We start from the raw sequence: 23,731 nt of genomic DNA, 5'->3' as shown, positions 1-23,731 counted from the left end.
GCGTCTCCCTGGTCTGCTGGGGGGGGGGGAGGGCGCAGCTAGTGCGCCCCCCCAGCAGACCAGGCTTTTCTCGGGATGCCTGTGGTAGAGCAGCTGTGGCGCTGCCGGTTGGTCCCGCAGCGCCGCTCTTGGCACTACTGGACCAACCCGGCAGCACCCCAGCTTGCTCTGTCCCAGGCGTCCAGATTCAGCCGCTGTGGAAACTTATCAGCGGCTGATTCCAGGAAGTCCGGGGCAGAGCAACTCTGCCTAGGGCTTCCTGTAGTCAGCCGCTGGTCAGTTTCAGCAGCGGCTGAATCTGGACGCCAGTTCCGACTTACATACAGATTCAACTTAAGAACAAACCTACAGTCCCTATCTTGTACGTAACCCGGGGACTGCCTGTATAGTTTTTTAACCATATATTGTCACCTCCCCCCTATCAACATGACTGTCATTCCTACATATTTCATAATCTTTTATTGGCATCCCATTGATTGTCCTCATTCCATCAAATTTCCACAATTATTATATTATATCAATTATTATATTATATTCTATTATATCAATACCCTCATTTAATGCCAGGCACTCAAGTTCTTTTGTCTTAGTACTTAGGCTTCTAGCATTTGTATATAGGCACTTGTACATTTTGCCAATATTAACTGCATACTTTTATGTGTTTGTGCTGAGATGGGGCTCCTTTACAGTTTGACTTTTCCTCATGAGCTCCTACCTGTGCTTTACCAACTTCTTTCTTACACACTAGGACTAAGATACAGTGTTCCCAATTTAATATATTCATCTCTAAAGGATGCCTCTGCCAAAACCATGTGCTCTTCGACAGTGCTGCATCTGTCAGCTTTCCCCCCAGCTTTTAGTTTAAAAAGTCCTCTACATCACATTTTTAATCTGTGCCAGCAGATTGGTTCAGTTTAATTTTGACATCCCTGTAATGGGAAGAACACTATAGTAGCCCAGTACTGTGGCACTTAATTTCAGATAGGAGAACTACACAAAGGCTGTGTCCAGACTCAGGGGTTTTTTCGGGAAAAGTAGCCTTTTTCCGAAAAAACTTCACCTGTGTCTAGATTGCAGCCGCGTTCTTTCGAAATTAAATCGAAAGAACGCGGCTTTTCTTTCGACGGCGGTAAACCTCATTTCACGAGGAAGAACGCCTTCTTTCGAAAGAAGGCGTTCTTGAATGTAAATAGGGCTTCTTCGAAAGAGAACATCCAGACTCACTGGGTGCTTTCTTTCGAAAAAGCGGCTTGCTCTTTCGAAAGTTCCGCGTGCAGTCTAGACGCTCTCTTTCGAAAGTGGCTCTTTCGAAAGTATCTTTCGAAAGAGCCTTTTTCGAAAGAGGCTTGCAGTCTAGACATAGCCAAAATGAGGAGGTTAGTGAAACAGAAATTAAAAGGTACAGTGCCAAACTGCATGGAATCTTTTTAAAGGCACCATAATAGAGGCTCAACTTAAATGTATACACCAAATTGAAAAACACAGTAAGAGAACAAAAAAAATGCTACCATGGCTTAACAACCAAGTAAAAGGAGCAGTGAGAGATAAAAAGGCATTGTTCAAAAAGTGGAAGTTAAATCCTAGTGAGGAAAGTAAAAAGGAACATAAACTCTGTCAAATTAAGTGCAAAAATATATATTCAGGAAGGCCAAAAAGGAATGTGAAGAACAGCTAGACAAAAATTCAAAAAGTAATGTCAGGTTTTTTTAGTATATCAGAAGCAGGAAGCCAGCTAAATAACCATTAGGGACACTGGATGATCGAGATGCTAAAGGAGCACTCAGGACAATAAGATCATTGCGGAGAACTTAAATTAATTCTTTGCTTCGGTCTTCACAGCTGGGGGTGTGAAAGAGATTCCCAAACCTGAGCCATTCATTTCAGGTGACAAATCAGATGAATTGTCCAAGACTGAGGTCTCATCAGAGGAGGTTTTGGGAGAAACTGATAAACTAAACAGTAATAAGTCCCCAGGACCAGATGGCATTCACTCAAGAATTCTCAAAGAATTCAAATTTGAAATTGCATAACTATCTGTGGATTGTAACTTATCTTTTAAATGATCTTCTGTACTTAACAACTAGAGGATAGCTAATGTGATGCTAATTTTTTAAAAGCACTCCAAAAGTGATCCTGGCAATTACAGGCTAGCAAGTCTAACTTCTGTATCGGACAAATTGGTTGAAACTATTAGTAAAGAACAGAATTGTCAAACACATAGGTGAACATAATTTGTTGGGGAAAGTGAACAAGGTTTCTGTACAGGGAAATCATGCCTCACCCATCTACTAAAATTATTTGAGGGTCTCTACAAGCATGTGAACAAGGAGGATCTGGAGGAAAAAATGTACTTAGATTTCCAGAAAGCCTTTGACAAGGTCCTTCAATAAAGATTCTTGAGAAAATAAGCTGTCATGAGATAGAGAAGGCTCTTTCATAGATTGGCAACTGATTAAAAGATAGGGAAAAAGGGTTGGAATAAATGGTCAGTTTTCAGAATGGAGAGCAGTAACTAAGGGTGTCCATGAGGGGTCTATACTGGGACCAAGCATATTCAACATATTCATAAGTGAACTGGAGAGAAGGTAAACCATAAACAGTGAGGTGGCAAATTTTGCAAAGGATACCAAATTGCTCAAGATAGTTAAGTCTACAGCAGACTGTGAAGAGCTTCAAAACCATATGTCTGAGCAACAAACTGGTAGATGAATTTTAATACTCATAAATACAAAGTAATGAATATTGAAAAACATAATCCCAACTATATATAAAAATGATGGCCACTCAAGAGAGAGATCTTGGAGTCATTGTGGATAGTTCTCTAAAAACGTGCACTTAATGTGCAACAGCAGTCAAAATAGCAATATTAGGAATCATTTTAAAAGGGATAGAGAATAAGACAATATATATTGTCTCTATATAAATCGATAGTATGCCCACATCTTGAATATTGCGTGCCGATGTGGTTGACTCAACTCAGAAAAAAAGGGAAAAGTTCAGAAATGAGCAATAAAAATGATTAGGGGTATGGCATGAGTGCCATATGAGGAGAGATTAAGACTTGGATTTTTTAGCTTAGAGAAGAGGAGAGGTTTAGCTTAGAAAAGGAGGATATGACAGAAGTCTATAAAATCATGAGTAGCGTGGAGAAAGTAAATAAGGAAAAGTTATTTACTTGTTCCCATAACACAATAACTAGGGGTCACCAAATGAAATTAATAGGTAGCAGGTTTTGAACAAGCAAAAACAATCAACCTGTGGAACACCTCACCAGAGGATGTTGTGAAGACTAATACTATAACAATATTCAAAAAAGAACTAGATAAATTCATGGAGGACAAGTCCATCAATTGCTATTAACCAGGATGGTGAGGAATGGTGTCCCTAGCCTCAGTTTGTCAGAAGCTGGGAAAGGGCAACAGGGGATGGATCACTTGGTGTTTGCCTGTTTTGGTTATTCCCTGTTGGGCACCTGGCATTGACTACTGTTGGAAGACAGAATAATGAGCTACGTCTGACCCAGTCTGGATGTTCTTACATTTTTATGTGGTGAACCTTTGCAACCAAGGGGATGGATATCATATCTGCATTTCCTCTGGCTGTCTTCTGCAGCCTACCAATATCACCTCTGAATTACCTAGGTTATGTTTTAAACAATTGGCTCTCATCCAAGCCTCAATCCATGGACCTAGACAATGGGAAATAATCGAGGTGCAATTAAGTAGAGATGTATGGTTACATTTCATCAGCTTTATGAAGGTTCTCAAAATCTCAAATTCTCTCATGACCTGCCCTAAAGATTTTACACTAGACTAAACAGTTGGTGTCAATGAACAGAACTTTGTGATTCACCACATAAGAATTCCCTTGGGGAAGATGAATAATAGCTGAACACTGTGCTCTGCATATTTTCTAAGAGAGAAAAGAGCTGAGACACTCAAACATACCTCTATCTTTCCTTGAAAAGGTATTCAGGCATGTCAACTACATCTCACTGTCAACGGTATCAGTGGCAGCTGATACACCTAAAAGAATCTATATAGCCACTTGATCTCATGAAGTTCCAGGAGAAGGGTATTGGCATATATATTTCCCATACCTGCTGCTGTTATTAACAGTACAAGAAAGAGGCAGGAGTCTATTAGCAATAGGTATAATAAAACATGTTAATTAATGAAGTTAACAAATAGAAATAAGAGCTCAATCTACACTAGTCTCATTTGCCTGTTTCAAAGGCATAATCAATTGAAGGGCACATTCTTCTTCTCTTTGTTCTTTCCCATCAATTTTAATGGGTGCAGAACATCAGTCACACAAAATGTAATGGGACAAGAAGATGGATGAGTACATTTGAAGCTGCTAGTCACAGGACAGAAAACATCCTGATGAAGTGACACTGGCAGCCCAGGGTTCAACTATGGAGCCTGGACAACATTCAGTAAGTGAAACTACAGTGCTACATGATTTGGTATTCTCACTGGGCAAAATCCATTCCCTGTCCTATTCATCACATTTCTACAGGTCAGATTTTCAAAAGGCATTTTCCCACTGAACATGACCAAATGACATTTTTAATTCAAAGAAATGAGTAATACGGGGGACAAAGAGGTCATTTGGGGATAAATGGAAAAAATCTTTTGAATTAATAACTTAAAATGCCATCACCAAAAAGACTTTGAAATAGTCTAGTAAATATAAAACACACAGAAATAAATAGGTTCAAATATGCCCTGTGCTAATATACTGCATATAATCAGACTTCACAACTAACATCAAACTGATTTTGTATGCTATCTTTTTTAACAAAGTGAAACAAAAAAAATAAATATATATTTATAATTAGCTCTATACTGAAAGACCCCTGGGAAACTTAATAATACACAATTAAACAGGTAACATGTCCCATTAGTAATCTAAAATAAGATATGGTGCAAATAACAAAGTAAAATTCTCATTATAACCAACCTTCAAACATAAAATGAAAGAACACGACTTTCTTTGTATGTCCAACAAACATACAAGAAAAACCTTTGGTTTTGCATATGTGTATGATTTCATAGAACAATTCATACCCTTCTTGAAAATGTAACATGACTTACATTCTGCAGTGATATTCCACCTTTAACTTTATAAATAACTGCTGAATAGGTCAACCCATTATGACAATGTTTTTCTTATAATAATAATGATTTGATGATGGTCCTGTGTCTGCACTGTCTGTTATGTAGTGTAATTATGATTAGATCACAGAAGATGTGATACCATCTACCTACCTACCGTATGTTCCATAGTGATGAAGGTAGCCAGTGAGGATGGAGCTCTCTGTCCTAGAATAATTATTTTTTAAATTTTTCAGTTTATAAAAATAGGCTCTTCTTAATACTTCAGGATACTTGTGCAATACTATATTCAAAAATAACAGTAACATTAGATCAGGGGTTCTCAAACTTCATTGCATCACAAACCCTTTCTCACAACAAAAGTTACTACACAACTCAGGGGAGGGGGACCAAAGCCTGAGCCTGCCTGAGCTCTACCATCTTAGGGTGCATAGGGAGTACGAGCCCCATCACCCCAGCCAGGAGGGAACAGGGCTGAAGCTCTGGTCCTGGGAGGTGGGGCTCTGGCTTCAGCACCAGACCCCAGCAAGTCTAAGCCAGCTTTGGCAATCCCATTAAAATGGGATCATGACCAAGGCTCTCTCTAAGCTGTGTGGCAGCGTAGGCCCACAGCTGCTTAATGAGCCTCATCCAGAGGCTCAGGACTCCACACACAGAGGTGCTGGCTGGGGGAGGGGCACTTCTCTGTCAGCTAAAGTAGCTGAGGACAGAGCAGTGAGTCTCTCCCACCCAGTTGGGAGATGTGTTTCTCTCCCACCATATTTAGGAGCACTGAGCTTATTTCAGAATATTACAAACATTATATCTGAATTAATACACATTTACATTTTTCTTTTCTCTTTTCTTATCTGTAAAATATAGAAACATATTGGCTGCGTCTAGACTGGCCGCGAGTATTTGTGCAAGAACACTGACTTTGTACTGTAGAAAATCAGTGCTTCTTGCACAAATAATTCGACGCTCCCGCTCAGGGATAAGCCCTCTTGTGCAAGTATTCTTGCGCAAGAGGGCCAGTGTAGACAGCTAAGTTAATTTCTTGCGCAAGAAAGCCCAATGGCTAAAATGGCCATCGGAGCTTTCTTGCGCAAGATAGCGTCTACACTGGCACGGATGCTTTTGCGCAAAAGCAAATCTATTGCGCAAAGGCACATGCCAGTACAGATGCTCTCTTGCGCAAATACTTTTAACGAAAAAACTTTTCCGTTAAAAGTATTTGCGCAAAATCATGCCATTCTAGATGCAGCCATTTTGAATTGTAATTAAAATTAATGTTTCTCCAATATTATGCTAGGAGGAATAAACTCAGAATACTGTGAGAGTTGCAATAAAATAATGAAACAATGATTGTTGTATCAGCACTTGGGGAATACTCAGGAAGTAAGGCTATATTATTCAGAGGTTTAGTTGTAATTTACCTCTTGTGATTGTAGAAACTGTCACACTACACAGCCGTGCATACCAGAAATAACAACGCTGCCATGGCCCAGTTGAAGCTTTCAAGAGCCTAAGAGCGCCTTGAACAGAAAGTCCTAAACCTGAGACAGAACTCACCACTTCAGGATATTAGAATGAGCCAAAGACTTGCTGAGTTCAGAACATGATGTTAAGACTAATATTTTCAGCTAGGCTTTCCCTCAATATCACAACTGAAAAATGTGCTGTTGCTCAGCAAAAGAGAAAGGGGGAAAACGAGTGTCAAACAAAGTATATAAATAACCAATACTGGCTAATAACATGGGCTGTATCAGAGCCCTCTTTGATTAAACTCTGCAATTCAAACTGTGATGGAGTATATACTGGACAGGGTTTGGTAGTTTGGAGAATTAAAATTCCTTCCCACGATGAGTGAAAACTTGCTCTGTCGTGCTCATATCATAGAATCACAGAACATAAGAACTGGAAGGGATTTAGAGAGGTCATTGAGTCCAGTCCCCTGCCCTCATGGCAGGACCCAGTACCATCTAAACCATCTCTGATAGATGTCTATCTAACCTGCTCTTAAATATCTTCAGAGATGGAGATTCCACAACCTCCCTAGGCAACTTATTCCAATGTTTCATCACCCTGACAGTTAAGAAGTTTTTCCTAATGCCCAACCTAAACCTCCCTTGCTGCAGCTTAAGCCCATTGCTTCTTGTCTATCCTCAGAGGCTAAGAAGAATAATTTTTCTCCCTCGTCCTTTTGAAACCCTTTTAGATACCTGAAAACTACTATCATGTCCCCTTCTCAGTCTTTTCCTTTCCAGACTAAACAAGCCCAATTTTTTCAGTCTTCCTTCATAAGTCATGTTCTCTAGACCTATAATCATTTTTGTTGCTCTTCTCTGGACTTTCTCCAGTTTCTCCACATCTTTCTTGAAATGCGGTGCCCAGAACTGGACACAATATCCCAATTGAGGTCTAATCAGTGCAGTGTAGAGCAGAAGAATTATTCCTTGTGTCTTGCTCACAATACTCCTGTTAATGCATCCCAGAACCATGTTTGCTTTTTTTTGCAACAGCATCAGACTGTTGAATCACATTTAGCTTGTGGTCCACTATGACCCCTAGATTCCTTTCTGCCGTACTCCTTCCTAGACAGTCGCTTCTCATTCTGTATGTGTGAAACTGATTGTTCCTTCCTAAATGACATGAGACATATTGGCAAAACTTCTCCAGGGAATAAACATAGAAGGAAGCTACTGGAAACAATCAGACCATATAGAAAGGGAGCATGAATGTTTTCTTTAACTTGTTGATTATTGGGTTTGGCGTCTGTTAAGAAACAGGCAATATTCTTATGACTGTTCACTCCCCCATGCTTTATGAAATGGACTTATGGACATAAATGTTCATAACTCAAAGGAGCTTTGAGCAAATTACTTCATGTAACCTGTCAATCTTCATGACTTAAGTCTTATTTTGGTAGTGTATTAGACATATACACTATGTGGAGAATGCTTCATGGGTTTTAAATGTATGAATGTAAGTAATCAAAGAAGGACTCAGGGTCCGGGCAATCATATGCAAATAGCTTTTCGTCCTTAAGTCTTAGCAGTGGTTGGTAGGAAGCAGCCCAGTGACTCCCCATGCAATAAGGGGATTCTTTAAAAAGAATAGGAAGATAGTACAGGCAGTCCCCGGGTTACGTACAGGATAGGGACTGTAGGTTTGTTCTTAAGTTGAATCTGTATGTAAGTCGGAACTGGCGTCCAGATTCAGCCGCTGAATCTGGACACCAGTTCTGACTTACATACAGATTCAACTTAAGAACCCCAGGCGTCCCCAAGTCAGCTGCTGCTGAAACTGATCAGCAGCTGATTCCAGGAAGCCTGGGGCAGAGCAACTCTGCCTCCGGCTTCCTGTAGTCAGCCGCTGGTCAGTTTCAGCAGCGGCTAACTTGGGGACGCCTGGGGTAGAGCAGCTCGGGTGCTGCTGGGTTGGTCCAGTAGTGCGGCCGCTCCTCGGCGGTACTGGAGCAACCCAGCAGCACCCCAGCTGCTCTGCCCCAGGCGTCCTGATTCAGCCACTGCTGAAACTGATCAGCAGCAGCTGAATCAGGACTCCTGGGGCTGAGCAGCTGGGGTGCTGCCGGGTTGGTCCAGTAGCACCAAGGAGCGGTGCTGCGGGACCAACCGGCAGCGCCCCACCTGCTCTACCACAGGCCCCGGGCTTTGCTCCACATCTCCCTGGTCTGCTGGGGGGGCACTAGCTGTGTCCCCCCCCAGCAGACCAGGGAGACGCTGAGCAAAGCGGCGCAGGACCCGGGGCCGGACCCGCGGCCGCTTCCAGATCAGCTGGAAGTGCCGCGGGTCCGGCCCGGGTCCTGCGCGGCTTTGGTCAGCGTCTCCCTGGTCTGACGCTGAGCAAAGCCGCGCAGGACCCGGCCCGACCCGCGGCACTTCCAGCTGATCTGGAAGCAGCCGCGGGTCCGGCCCCGGGTCCTCCGCCGCTTTGCTCCCCGTCTCCCTGGTCTGCTGGCTCCCGCAGCAGACCAGGGAGACGGGGAGCAGCTTTTCTCGCCCCAGAGGAGGCGGGCGGCGGGACCAGGCGTCCCGCCGCTCGAGTCCTCCAGGGCGAGAAAATCCCCGTTCGTAACTGCGGATCCGACATAAGTCGGATCCGTGTAACTCGGGGACTACCTGTAGTCTTTTGTCTATGGTTTGATGGTCATACCAGAGGCAGGTGAACTAATACACCAGGGTGAGGGACAGCCCTGGTTTGGAAGGCTTTGCTGGAAAAGAGACAGTTTTAGGGTGAGTTTATAATAAATTTGTGCTGAGGATTTTAGTGTTAGGATTAGCTAAGTGGTTTTTGTTACTTTTGATTTGTAACCTGCCTGTTCTCACTCATTACTACTTAAATCCTACTGCTTGTACTTAATAAAATCACTTTTACTTACTATCAAGCCCAGCGTAAATAATTATCACCCGGGGGAACAACCAGTGTGTACATTCCCTTCTTCATTGTTAAAGGGGGCTTACCCAAATAATTCATTAGGGAGTTTGATCCCACTTGGGGAGTGATATCCCAGAAAGCTGGTCCAAAACTGCACTCTCCTTGGGCCTGAAGAGGTTCAATGTCTGTACTGCTTCGTGTGGGAGAGAGGAGATGACAGTGATCTCAGCTTGGTGCCTTGGTTGGGGGAGACCAGCAGAGCCGGCCCAGCAGGACCGAGCAGTGAGAAGCCCCAGAGAGCAAGAAAGGGGGTGGCAGTGGCCTTGTCAGCACCCCAGGAATCACCATAAGGAGTCGTCTATGACTTCACCCCATCACACTTCTATTCTGAGAAACTGGTTAATTTTTTCCATGTGAGTAATAGTTCTGTAGAGTTTACAAACTTCATAAGTATGTAACTATAAAAGGCCGTGAAAGCCATTTTAAAATGTAGACAGATTGACACAATACTTTACCATCTGTCCACAGCAATATTGTGAAACTGAAATACAATGCTGGACAAGATATAAAATACGTATATAACAAATGGGCAGTGGTGACTTACATGGAGTCACTCAACCACCATCTTTAGGCTCCACTGACAACATAAACCACTTGGAATAGTTTTCTTGTTAACAACTGCAGTTTATCTACAGCATATAGCTTCTGACAGCTGTTTACATAGTACCTTCTCTATACATTTAAAGGTAAGACCAAAGCATGCCCTTGGAAGAAACACTGACTAGAAGCTCATTAAAAATAAAAGAAAATTTGACTTTTTTCATTGTCCAAGGTCAGATAAATCTATATCAATAAATAAATGAAATGTACATACAATTTTTAAAAAATCATTTCAGGTTTAATAATCAGTGGTAGCTTTTAAATATGGGAAGTACATTTGTTTTTGAAAAATGTCATCTTTCTTCTAAAGAGTGTCACTTTGAAACCGCCAGCTAATTGAGGACCATATTGTGGCTCTTAGTCCTCACACAAAACTTCCTCTGAGTTCAATTTCCCAGACTTTGTTCAAAACAGAATAAACATGGAATCCTGAACTGATCAGCTACAATAGCAATTACATAGTGCCTTGCTTCTGAGGATATCAAAGAACTTTTCATGTAACCCTTTATGAAGCTTCTCAAAAGTAGGATTGTCTGTTACCCTTACATCCTGATACCACTGTACAGACCTTTGCTATTGTTTATTTCCTCTGTGATGCTCTAACCTCTCCAGGAGAGAAATGGGATACACAACTTAGTCCCATTTTATCTAAATATTTGGAAGAATGTTCCAATGACATTTTCATCACCCTCCTCTACAAAAAATAAAATTTTCAATAGGTAAATTTGGATTACCACAAGACTCTGCTCTATCAAAACTATGAACTCTGTGGGTGCAAAAGTTATCAACCTTCATTCACATTTCTAATACTTAAGGCTCTTAGGATGAAATGTCTCCATGCAGATCTAAACTTTGCCTGATGATTATCCCATATTAAATTACTTCAGGAAATCAGCCTTAACAAAAAATACAAATCCTCAGACAGATTCTCATGCTCCCCACCACTATTAGACAAAGCAAGAAAATGCAAAATTATAAAGAAAATTATGCCATCCAGTACCTCAACTAGTTCTTTTAAAATATGTATTTAATAGTCTTCCATATCTCTACAAATCACTGATATATTCTGAATGCTGCTTGATAGTTGCCTCTATTCTGCTCATGTGCTGAATTCTTATCTCACATGCCACTGTATGGTTTCTTATCTCATGGTTCTTTTTTCCTTTATCCTTCCTTTTGATGTTGGGACAGTAGGTATATCCATTTTGCAGATAGGTACGGACACAGAGATGAAATCATGGCATCATTGAAATCAGGATTAAAACTCCAACTGGCTTCATTCAGGTTAGGAATTCACCTTCAGAGTTAAACTCACTTACCAAAGACATCCAGATGTTATGGTTATGGGGATTTCATAAGTACACAGACATCAACCAAGTGGCAAGGAAGAAAGACAGACTATAGGTTCCTCACACTAATTTTTAGAAATGACTCTCGCTATCTACAAGAAAAACAACGTTCATAGCAAGAGAGTTTTTAAAGCCTACTTAGTTTGACCAAGTCCATTTAAATAAATTCTTAGCAAGCAACTTCCTCAGATACAGCTGGAAATATGTAACAGGCTTTCCATGATCATATTTTACAGTAAATATGCTGCTAACACTATTGTGAGGCAATGTTGCTGCAAAGAGAATCATTCAAAGCTTTGTTCACTTTAAGTGACACAAAATAGAACTCTAACAAATTTGTTTGTTGAACCCTTAAAAATCTCCAAGAAAAATCCTGAACTATTCAAAAAAGTTAAAGCATCCACAGGAAATTCTTAATTAAACTGATTTGCAATCAGCTGTTTCACAATTACAGGTTGGACCTCCCTGATCCGGCACCATCAGGACCTGACCGGTCCCGAACAAGAGAATTTGCCAGACCAGGGGAGGTCTCCTGTCACCAGCCCCCAAGCACATTGTCAGGCTTCCCCAACAGGCACCCTGTCTCCCCCTCCCCCAACCTGGTTGGGCTACTTGCTCAGATGCTGCCAGCTCCCTGGGCTTCACAGGCTCTGACTCCTGACATGGAGGTCCAGTCCTGTTTGCCTTGGGCTGCTGAAGGCTCTGGGTCCCAGTGCCATGCTTCAGGGGACTGCCACAGGGCTCTGTCCCAGTACTCATGGCGCTGCCATGGGACTCCAGCACTGGCCCCGCACTGCTGCAGAGTTGCAACGAGGCTCCGGCCCCAACCACACGCACCCAGGGGCTACTGCAGGGCTCCAGCCCCGTGCTGACACAGGCTGCTAGGGGACTCCGACCCCAGGCTACTGCGGGCTGCCACAGCCAGAGAGACTCCAGCCCCAGGCCTGCACTGTCTCCAGCTGAGCTGCCTACCTTGTTTTCCCTAGCCCCAGCTGATCCTCCTGCCCTTAGGCTTCCGGGCTCTCTGGTCCAGGAGCATCCATGGTCCTGCTGGACCACAGAGGTTGCCAGACCAGAGAATGATGGTTTTCAGAGGTGTAACTTTCTAAGGGTATGTCTACATTGCAACATTAGTTCAAAATGACTAGTGCTATTCCAAAATAACTTAATCCACATCTACACAGCAGGCAGTTATTTTGAAATAGCGTCAAAATACTGTCAAACTGGAGGACTTCTTACTCTGACTCCTGTAACCCTCATTGTACAAGGAATAAGGAAAGTCGGAGGAAGAGTGCTCTACTTCGAAAGAAGTGCTGTGTAGATACTCCCTATTTTGAAATAAGTTATTTCAAAATAAGATATGCAGCTGACGTAGCTCAATTTGTGTAGCTTATTTCGAGTTAAGCCTTGCAGTGTAGATGCACCCTAACTGTATACCAAAGTCCACAAAGCAAATAGCAACTAAAACCCAAGAAATGCAATATGACCCATTGGAATTATTACGTGTATTTGTTCTAATCAGTCATGACAATCCTCCCCATTCTCAAACCATCTAGCCTAAAATTCTCTTTTCACACTCCCACATAGTAAAAATTGGCTATTACAACATGCTTTTGAGATCATAAAAATCTAAGAAAGTTAGATGTGAGCTGACACACAAATATCCAGCAGGGAATATCCTCAAAATATTTGGGAACTCTGAACCAGCAGGCAGGCACCAAATGTTGGTGATGTTGAGCAGATGGTACTTTCAAAATGTTTAGAAAGAGGGTCCTGGCCCTGCATTAGAATTATCAAGAATGGCAATGGAGAAGAAGCAAAGGAGATACTTATCAATAGAATGGAGATCTTAATGGCAAACTCATCATGTGTTTTGAGGTGGCATGAGTAGCAAAAAAAATATCAGTATGACCAAATGCCTAAGAATAATGGACAGGGGGATGGCTCAGGAAGGAAAAATACACCATAGCACAGGCTATCCCTCTGTCCTTCTATACAATTATGCCATTACTGGTGCACTATTCTCATCTGGATCAGCCTCCACTGCCATTAGTACCCTTTATGTGTGTCAGTAATTTGTATTTCTTCTTTAACCATTTTCTTATCCTGTGAGTGATATGAAGCAATGTAGACAAACACTACACCCCTCTGGGGAAAGGCAGCCCCGACTCTGCCCCTGGCTGCCAGGCAGGGCCAGGCTGAGGCCATGGTGTGGCAGCCCCAGGTCTGTCCGCTCAGGCAGCTGGGGACGGCCAGGCCAAGGCTGCACCAGTCCTGGTTCTCCCCCCGGCTGCTGGGGAAGGCAGAGGTCACAGTGTGGCAACCCCGACACTCCCCCCAACTACTGAACTGAGGCTGCAGCATGGTAGACCTGGTTCTCCCCCCTCCAGCCACCAAGGAAGGCCTGGCTGAGGCTGCACAAGGCCCAGCTCTCCCCCTGGCCACCAGGGAGGGCTGGGCCAAGGCCACAGTTCAGCGACCCTGACTCTCCACCTGGCCATTGGGAAAGGCTGGGTTGGAAGTGGGTGGGTCTTGGCTCCAGGGGGGATGGAAGGGGCGGGGCTGGGCTTTCACCACCCATGCCTACCATCCCCCCCCCCCCCCAACATATATATTTATGGAGAAAATAAAGACAAAAATTATAACTGAATGCTAATCATTTTGAGACTTTTAAATGAAATACAAAAGCATGCCAATGTTTTATACAGCTTCATAAAGTAAAGATAGTAAGAGAAAATATACAAATGAAGAATCAGAGAGACAGGCAGATGGCTTCTAACCAGTAGTAATCAGGCCCCCGCACACACATATTGCGCCTGGAACGTATCTGCAATGTTCTCAAAGTTTAAAATTTAACAGAGAGACTTGTACAGAGAAATTGGCAGAAAATATTTGTATATAAATTTGCTACAACATGCTCATTCAACATATTGCCATTATCCGATGTTCAGAGTCCACGCAAACAGGTTAAACCAGTTAAAACTCAAACTGAATTTCAACAGATTCCAGAGAAAATCCTAAAAAATTCTAACACTTTTCTTACAAACTTTTTACACATTTTAACATGTAAAATCTTGAAATGAACAGCTAAGTGATCAAGCCAGCTCCCAGCTGCAAAACAATCTTTTGTTGCAAGCTCTTGGGGGCAGAGCCAGTATTTTCCTAGCTACAACGGGGATATCCATCCTGATTGGCACTTTTGGATACCAGCATAGGATAAATATTAAGCTATCATCAGTAGTTCTAAGTTACCTTTCAACCAAACATTGGCCTTAGTTAGGGTCTTGTGAGAAGCATGGTTTAGTGAATGGGGTACTGAACTGGAACTCAGTAAGCTTTCTCCCACTGACTTGCTGTCATTAGGTAGGTCATTTTACCTATTTTATGCCTCCATTTCCTACTCTCATCCTTTGTGTCTTTTACGTGTAGACTGTAAACTCTTCAAGGCAGGGACAGTCTCTTATTTGGTTACAGAGTCTAGTACAATGATCTTGCACGAAGACCCTGGTGATACATTTAATACAAGTGATTTCATGCTCCTATTCTACCCCTACATTATTTTGGAGGAAACCTCATCAGCCCCCTTAGATCTCACAATTATCCCCTATTACTTGGCTTGGGAAGTATAAGTATAAGTATATATTTCAACAGTGTGTAATGCACAGAAGATGTAAAACACTAACTGAAGAAGTATCAATGTAAAAGACTGTAATTGTGAAATTACCACAGAACTTCCATTTCTATAAGGTATGGATGTGCAGAGGAGGACTCACATTTATAATTTTCTGTCTTGATAGTTCTTAACGTGAAAGAGCAGCAAGGCTGTGGAGTTTTGAGACCCTAAGGGTAGGTGAAAAGGCACTTAAGAGTTATAAGAGTGCTTCTCCAGCACTCAGACATATCTTACATATTAATTCCTGGAAATCGTGTTGACTTTCTTTTTAATCCTGATCTACAGCATACGGTGTAGTTACTAAAATAAAATGTTCCTGCATAAATCAAAGCTGCACTCTGATTGAGTATTCTCACCCTGAGACCACCTATCTCACTGAGAAACTGAACCAGTCTGGAAAATGGAAAAAATATAAATATTCTAATGATGTCTTCATTTCCCATCAGCCCTGCTACACTAATCTCTCCAGAGCTAAATTTGACCTCACTACAAACAGCATCAAAATAACATGCCTCATTGTGTTTGCATGGATTTCCTCAGCAAACACACTTTGCTTTATTTACTGTATCTATAAATATGGTAGTGCACACACATCCCACATTATCAGGTAGTCCAGCATCTGAAAGGTGAGATACAATAGTAGGATTGCTTTCCTTTTATGAATATAAATTGACCTAGCTGATCCACATATGTCAGTGAGCCACTGTTCATCCTCATTCAATTCATATCCCTGACAGACTAACTTGTTCCACGCTCTTCCACCACAGTGCAGATGAAGAGACCTGGTCTAGAAATTACAAGATTGTACAATTTTAAAGGATAGAATTAAGTTAAGAATTAATATCTATGTAAGCTTGCTTTAATAGATCAATTACTACCCAGCATCTAGTTTTAAGTCAGTGTCATAAATAGGATGTTATGGTAGCTGTTACTAGCAGTTCCTTAACTGGAACATCTGGGCAAAAACATACTTACTGTCATGTGGGCACCTAGTTGCATAAATATTGGATCAAAAATAGAAACTAGTTTTCAAATCCATGCAGGACCAGAAATGGTATCACCAGACAATACGTTAGCAGTGACATTTTCCAAACAATGCAGTATACAAAAGCTAGGAGCTGACTGCTCATTACTCCCATCAAAAACTAACTCGAATTCTACTAGGTATTCCATTTTATCTGGCAAATACCAGAGGAAAAATGAAAGTGTTAGTTTATTTTCTACCTTTGCCATTAATGACCACAAACACTGCAACTCAGCAGTAGAATAGATACAGATAAATAAAGGGAAGGATTCTTTTTGAATCCTTTAATAAAACCCAGCCACTTTGTCTTGTTTTGGATTGTGCTAGTATATACTACTACTGAATGTCACTGCAGGAAAGATTTTGAAAATGTTCTATCTTAAAAAAGAGGTAGCCTTTTCCCTCATATACCTACAGTCATCATTTAAGAAAGCTCTGGTCTCTTTTACAGAACAATCTGAATTCCTTATTCCTGAGCACTGTAAAGAAGGACAAGACCTACTGCACTCTCCATGTTATATTTTCAGATCAGCAATTCACAGCTGTGGAGAGTTTTGAAAAAATGTTGCTTTGCTTTTCCTCTGTACTGTAACTATAAGGAAAACCTAATGAAGAAATTATGGCTAACTACTGAACTAAAGGAAAGTGTTCCACCTAGAGACCATCTTCATGAGTCAAAGCAGCTGACAGGTTATCTGCAAAAGGACATTATTTTAGGATTGAATGTGGTTGCTAGTTTGTGGTAAAAAATGAAATGGAGGTATTGCCCTCACTGGTAATTAACAATGTTAATCTTCTTTTTCCTCTCTATGGTGATAAAAAGAGTCATTTTTATATTTAATTAATGCAGAGGATCATTTTGGAAACTGGCTAATGAGGCTCTGATCACATTACCATGAAAATGTGCATTACCACTGCAACTGAGGAGGCTGTTTCATGTGTAGAGAATCTACTTTGTAATTAGCCCACTGTGAAATGAATCACGTCAAGAAAAACTCTGAGGGAAGCAGTAGGCAATGGGCACTTAGCTACTGCTGTGCCAATAGACCACCAACATTCTAAGCTGTTTTCTCCTCACTATTGCCTGTCATCAGCATTGCAGTCCAAAACTGTAAGTGTTCAGCCTATGTCAACAGCAGTGTGTCAGACAGAGCTTGGACAAATTAGAGAGTGTGAGAGAACAGATGCTAAAAGGCATTAAAACTTTAGTTTGCCATATTTTGCAATTCCACAAGCAAACAAAAAGCCTAAAATCAAATACTGACTCAACAGTGCTGTGCAAAATTATGAGCTATTATGTTAAATGCTAATTTCTTCTTTTTTCCCTTACCCTGAACATGCTGGAAACATTTAGAAGCACACTGCTATGCTAATATTCCTGCTGCTGGGGACAGACACAGATAACTACAAGGTATTAACATCACTGCCTAGTTATAAAGAGAAATAACACAAAGAATGCATAAACAAAAGCTAAGGTAAACTTCAGTTCTTAAAGCTATTGCATTTCAAAAATACAAATGAACTATTCTGGTTTTGTTTTAAATCAAATCAATATGTTAAATTATTTAGAAAATCAAATAAACCTCTTGGCCAGCCCAGACATGCCATAAAACTTTCTTCCATAAGTTAGATCTACCTGAGATCACAGACCTATTAAATCTCTGCATATGCAGAGGCACCAGTGTAATACTGATTTGAAATCACAATTCTATTATCAAGCCTAAGGGCTCCCTTAAACCATTACATATATGATTAAACAAGAGTGCTGTTCTATGACTGATATCTTGCCAGAAGATGCACAAAAATGTTAAAAGTATCCCACAGGAAGTCATCTGAAGGGGGAGTGGCAAAGAAGCAAAAAACAACAGTCATCTGAAAATAATTTAAAAAACAACCAATTTCACTAACAATTTTCACAGGGAAAAAAGAGCATCTCTTTTTACTTACTATCTTTAAAGGAGTACAATTTCTTACTCTGGAGTCACTGGCAATATCCTCTGCACTCACCTGTGAAACTTCATAGAGCAGTTTGTAGTGTTCCTCTCTTTTCTGAAAAGTGCAGAGATTGCAGCCCATTCTAACAAGCAAAGCAAGAGCAAGGCTTCTAATTTCCCCAGAACTGAAAGGCAAATGCACTGACAGGGAATCACCCTCCACACTTGACTACTGTTTTTCATCAGTCACTCCAGCACAGAAACACAGACACACCACTGTTAGCTGGAAGCACAAGCCCCGGTAGTGTGTAGCAGCATGCTCTTCTTCCTTTTCCCTAAGTATCTTACACTCACATATACACACAGAGTTTCGACTCAGTTCATGGCAACACTCCCCCTGTCTCTGCATCAGTGCACATGACTACACAGATTCTAACTCATGAATATTAATAGAGACTCATTGATTATTTATGACAGAACGTGTTAGCAGGGAGGGGTGTCATTGCTGCTATTGATGACAGATGAATATTCACTAATTAAGAAGCAAATGTAGTGTGGTTAAACAAAATTCACTTGTGTCAATACTATCTCTGTTTATTAAGGTTAGAGAGATTAAACAGGATATTTCAAAGAGGAATACACACTTGCCCTTTAATTTTACCAGTGATCATGAGACTAGTTCAGAAGTAAGAATTTCTGAGGCACAAAATCAGTTCCTAACTTAGGTCTCCACCTTATGAAACAAGAATCACTAAATTTATTTCAAAAATGCATTTTAAAAAGTGATTGCGATAACTTATGTTGTTTAATATCTAAATCACACAAAAAAAGGAAGAAGACAAAACAAACCCATATGGCTGTATTAATTCACTTTTGACACCACCAAATCTAATTGAAATTGCCAGTATTAAGACACGAAGAAAGGATGCCATAACTATGAATCTATAATGTGTGGGCGTGATTACATAATATGTAGATATTATGCATATATGATTAGACATATAATGTAAATATGTACACACAGAGTGGTCACATTAAATGTATATTTACACTTTATATGCTTACCCTGTACGTACACAGCATACATAGTTAAATAGCAATTATAGTAAATCTTATCAAGCCCAATTTTTTAGGAAAAGGAACAGACACATCCTCTTGGACTTTTAAAAATTCAAAAGATTCTATCATATCAGGCCAACATGCCTAATTTTATTGTTTGCAAATTAGATTTTAATAGCCCTACCGTTCTCAGTGAGTAGGTAAAGGCAAGGATGCATTTAAAATTAAACCTACCTGTTAAATGCTAAAGGCAATGGAAGTCATATATCTAGTTCCATAAGCTCCCTAATTCATATGTTTTACAACATGTAATTAGTTTCTTAAAGATAAAAAAATCCTTATTGTAGCAAATCTAGAATCCTTAAAAAAATAGAACAAAATGACCAAGATTTCTTTTGTTTCTACTCTGCCTCATCTAGAACCTCCATTAATTAAGAATTATGTCCTCATTCCAAAGCATCTTTAAACTGGACAGGATAGCAGGTGGGCTCCAAAGCAAAAATAATTATTCTGAAACCAATGAAACCAGTTTAGGTAAGATTAACACTGGGCCCTGAAGATTTTTAATTCTAATCACTGATGTGAAGCTATGTTTTTGGTACAATTTCCTAAAAGTGCTTTGTCAAATATTTAAAATCAATAACAGGAAATGATTCTAATGAGTACTAATTGTTAACAAATTGGCTTTGCATCTAGCGGCACCTCACACACCACCAACGCAGAGTAGTAAGTAGATCAACAATCATCTGCTGCTTATCAGTCCTTTCCCTTGGGATGTAATAATCCGATTTTCTGGGCCTTAATTTTACCTAACTGGCTGGATGAAAGCCAAGCAGAGAGACCTACATGAAAACAGCATCATTATTGTAAGCACTAAAAAGTTTGCTAGGACCTCTATGTGAATTATAGGCGAACTGACACTAAACCTTGATTAAATTCAACTTTTTAAAATAAATGGATAATGCAGAAAGAAAACAAATCATGACCATATTTGGAGTAGATACTTCTTACACTAGCTCCATACATTGTCATGCAACGCAACTGCAATATCTGTTTTCAAGCATAGGTGGACCCAAGCTGTCAAGTTTGTAGTTGAACTTTCCCAAAATTCCAGGGGCTAAGGGATGGTCGCCTTTTTGTTCAATAGTATCAGCTTCTCTCCATGGAATGATCTTCCTGCTGAGAGGTTCATATACATGAAGCAATCATTCAAGGTTTCTACATTGCAGAGCTGTAGAAAAATTCTCAGAAGTGTAAATTCTGAACTTAAGAAAGTCAGATCAAGGAATTAGATGATAATCATTCAAGGACGATCATACTATCTTTTGATGAAAGTGTTTTCCTCTTCTTCAGCCACCATAACTTCTTCCCGTGATACACACAGGTTCAGAAAGCTAAACAGAAAAATGATAAAAGAAGCCATAATTTACCCTGTCTTATTTTTTAATCCCTTGCAAATATTACTGTAGTTTTAACATATTGCTACAGGATTTCTTTTTTGTAATTACCAGAAACAAAAAAATAAAACACCATATAAAATAAGCAATGGAAAACTATAATCTTCTATTTGTTCCCCTGGCTGCCCCTTTTTTCATTACTAGCCCTTTGATTCTTTTGCTTCCTTCTCAGGAACCGACAAACTTCTCCACCCATTTATGAAGTGTTTGCCCTTTGCACATACATACAAGAAAGCTTCTACCTTCTGCTTTTATATCCATATAATGGGTATAGTATGCAGGGCTGAAGAATTTATTTTAGAAAGAAAGGAATATTTTAGGATCCTTGAATTCCATCAAAAATTGCTGTTTTGGTTTTACTAAGCTTGGTGCATCAGAATGTGAAACTTAAGGCAAAACTTAATCCAACTAATGATTACACTGAAATATGTTATGCACTTCTGTCAGGTTGAATTTGATGTTAGGAAGAAAATAATCTCTAGCTTTCTTTTTAATCCTCACCCACATCAAATCTGTAGCTAAAAGGACAGAAGATATATTAAAATATAATCAAGTAATTCTTATTCTATATGTAATTCAAAGATATTTGAATTATTCAACAATCTTCTTGATTGTGGAGTTCCCCCTGCTCATCACCCTCAATGTAATGTCACTGCAAAGACTACAAAGGTTCATCACAGTTTAAAGACAATCTACGAATGTAGTAAGCCTGGGCCAAAATGGCAAGAGATTCATTTTCACTTAAGAAATACAGGGTACTACAATAGTATGCACACTCACATTTTCAAATGTCATTGTTTAAAAAGTTAGGCACCTAAAATCATATTTATGCACCTATGGGATAATAAAGGACACCTAAAATTGGTACAAAATTGCCTACATACAATGTATAAGTGCCAATTATAGACACCCATGTTTGAAAGTTTCTCTGGCTTAAAAGCCTATAAATTTCCAAATGGAACCCATTCTAAAACCCCTATATGGAACCCAGATATTTTTGTAGGCTATCACACAGCAAAGAATTTTACAATGTACTGCAGAATTCTGCTGAAATTATGTAAGAGAAGCCAGTGATCCAAATTCACAGATGTATCACAGAAAGATTGTGGGTAAAAAGACTAGCAGTCAGAGCCAAAGTGTAAAGTCACAAGACAGAAATCAGGAGCCAGCAGGGTCAACATATCAGGAAGTCAAGAGTCAGGAGACAAACTGGAGGTCAGAACTATGATCCCACATGGAGGCAGGAAGCCAAGAAATCAAGCTGCAGGAAGCACAAGGCACATGGTCCAGACAAGGGTGGAGCCCAGTTGTTCAGTTTCTTATTCCTGCTCCTGGCATAGTTAGGACCAGCAGGCCAAACAGCTGCTCTTGTAGTCCAGCAATAAGACTACAGGGAAGGAATCTCAAATAGGCTGGGATTTATGAGTTCAAGGTAAGGAAACATTAATAGGCTGCCAAATGGGAAGTTGGAGTCTGACTCCTATAAACTCTGCAGAGCCAGGCTCATGGCATCACCCTCCTTTGGGAGACATAGGTCCAGGTTTCTTAGGCAAGCTGCTATGGAAGGCCAGAACCACAGTGGGAGCTTGAACACTTTCCTCTGGCTTCCAACTACATCGTCTGGGCTATAACCTCCCCAACTGATCAGGTACCATAATTTGCCCCATTCAATCTTAAGAGTCAAGGACTTGATGAACAATGTTTCTGCCTCTTCCTGTAACTCTACTGGTAGAAGTGGTGACTGGGTTCAGGGAAATGGGTTCTCAGTGTACAGTTTCAGAGGAGAGACATGGAACACAATGTAGACTCTAAGGGACTGAGGGAGTTGGAACTCCAGGATGACTGAGTTGATTTGTCACCAAAAAGCAGCACAGACTAAGGAACCAACAGTCCAATTTCTGGTAGGGTCCGTCTATACAGAGTTTTTTTGAAAGCCATACCTTTTGTCCTATTGAATAGGTGAGGTTCTATGTCTATGTTTGTCTGCATGCCTTTTGTAGTCATTCTTTACCTTTTTAAGGTGTCCCTTCATCTTCTCTTCGATGCAATAGATGAGTTCTGCTAAGTTCGAGGCAGATGGGTTGGGAGTGGGTATGTGTAGTTGTGGATGAAAGCAGGGGTGGTACCACAACTGATAAAGATGGACTGTGGCCTGTGAATGTGCAGTCTGCATTATAGCATGAGAACTCTGAATATAGTAACTGTGTACCTCAATCATCCTAGTGATGGTAGATATAATTTTGTAAGTATTGTTCAGGGATCTGATTCTTTCTGTTTCGCCATTTGATTGTGACTGATAGGCAGAGGACAAATGCACATGGACTCCTAATAAACACAGGACTGATACCAGAAGAGGGTTGTAAAATGCGGTCCCCGGTCGGAGATGATATGATCCAGGAACCATGAAGATGGACTACATTGTTTATCCAGAGTCAGGGAATTTCCTCCACAGAGAGTAAACCTGTTCAGGAAATAAAGGAAGAAATCTTAGAAAAGTAATCTATCATGGTAAAATCTACCATTGGTTGTGAAAAGTAACCTACCGCTGGTTGTGAAACCACTGGATTCTGGTAGTTCCACCACAAAGTCCAAGGAAATGGCTTCATAGGGCTGAAATGGGGTGTCCCAAGGTTGGAGATGGCCATAGGGTTTCTGGTGAAGGATCTTGGTGCAGGCACCAACTTGGCAGGGAGATAAAAAGGTCTTTTAGCATGAGGCATATTCAAGGCAACCAGAAGTAATGGTACATTAATTGTTGGGTTCTATGTCACTCTAACTGTCCTGTCATTGCACCCTTGCATGTTCTGGTGGAACCCAGATGAGGTCCTCACAAACATGACCCCCTCCTGGATGTGGTGTGGTTCTTGGCTGATGATGGCCAACTTTGGAACATTGTTTGGAATTCTGAAGACAGAGTCAGAGAAGATTAGTGAGAGCAGGTTCTGGCAGCAAGTTTCATTATGGAAGTTATGGGATTTAGAAAGTGGGCTGGATCTGGACTGCGGGTCTTGTGGTTCAGGGGCATGTATTCAGGGCAAGGCATGGACCTTTCCATTTCTGTTCCCAAGTAGAAAGTCA

The 23,731-nt window shown here is 40.7% G+C and overlaps 1 protein-coding gene across 2 annotated transcripts in view; it reads right to left on the bottom strand.

The window, feature by feature from the left end:
• PDZRN4 (PDZ domain containing ring finger 4) overlaps window positions 1–23,731 on the bottom strand; it is a 411,808-nt gene that overhangs the window by 153,012 nt on the left and 235,065 nt on the right. The window contains exon 1 of one of the 2 annotated variants that reach the window (XM_006120970.4): window positions 18,211–20,586. The exons of the other annotated variant lie outside the window; for it this stretch is intronic. Within the exon in view, the coding sequence (XP_006121032.2) occupies window positions 18,211–18,279 (69 nt within the window). The 5' untranslated portion in view covers window positions 18,280–20,586. Of the gene's footprint in view, window positions 1–18,210; window positions 20,587–23,731 lie in introns of those variants that run through there. 2 annotated transcript variants of the gene reach the window in all.

The sequence above is a fragment of the Pelodiscus sinensis genome, chromosome 1 (assembly GCF_049634645.1).
Source record: "Pelodiscus sinensis isolate JC-2024 chromosome 1, ASM4963464v1, whole genome shotgun sequence".
NCBI classification, from domain to species: Eukaryota; Metazoa; Chordata; order Testudines; family Trionychidae; genus Pelodiscus; species Pelodiscus sinensis.
Note: the sequence above shows the minus strand (reverse complement) of the source record. Positions and strands in the feature narration are given on the sequence as shown.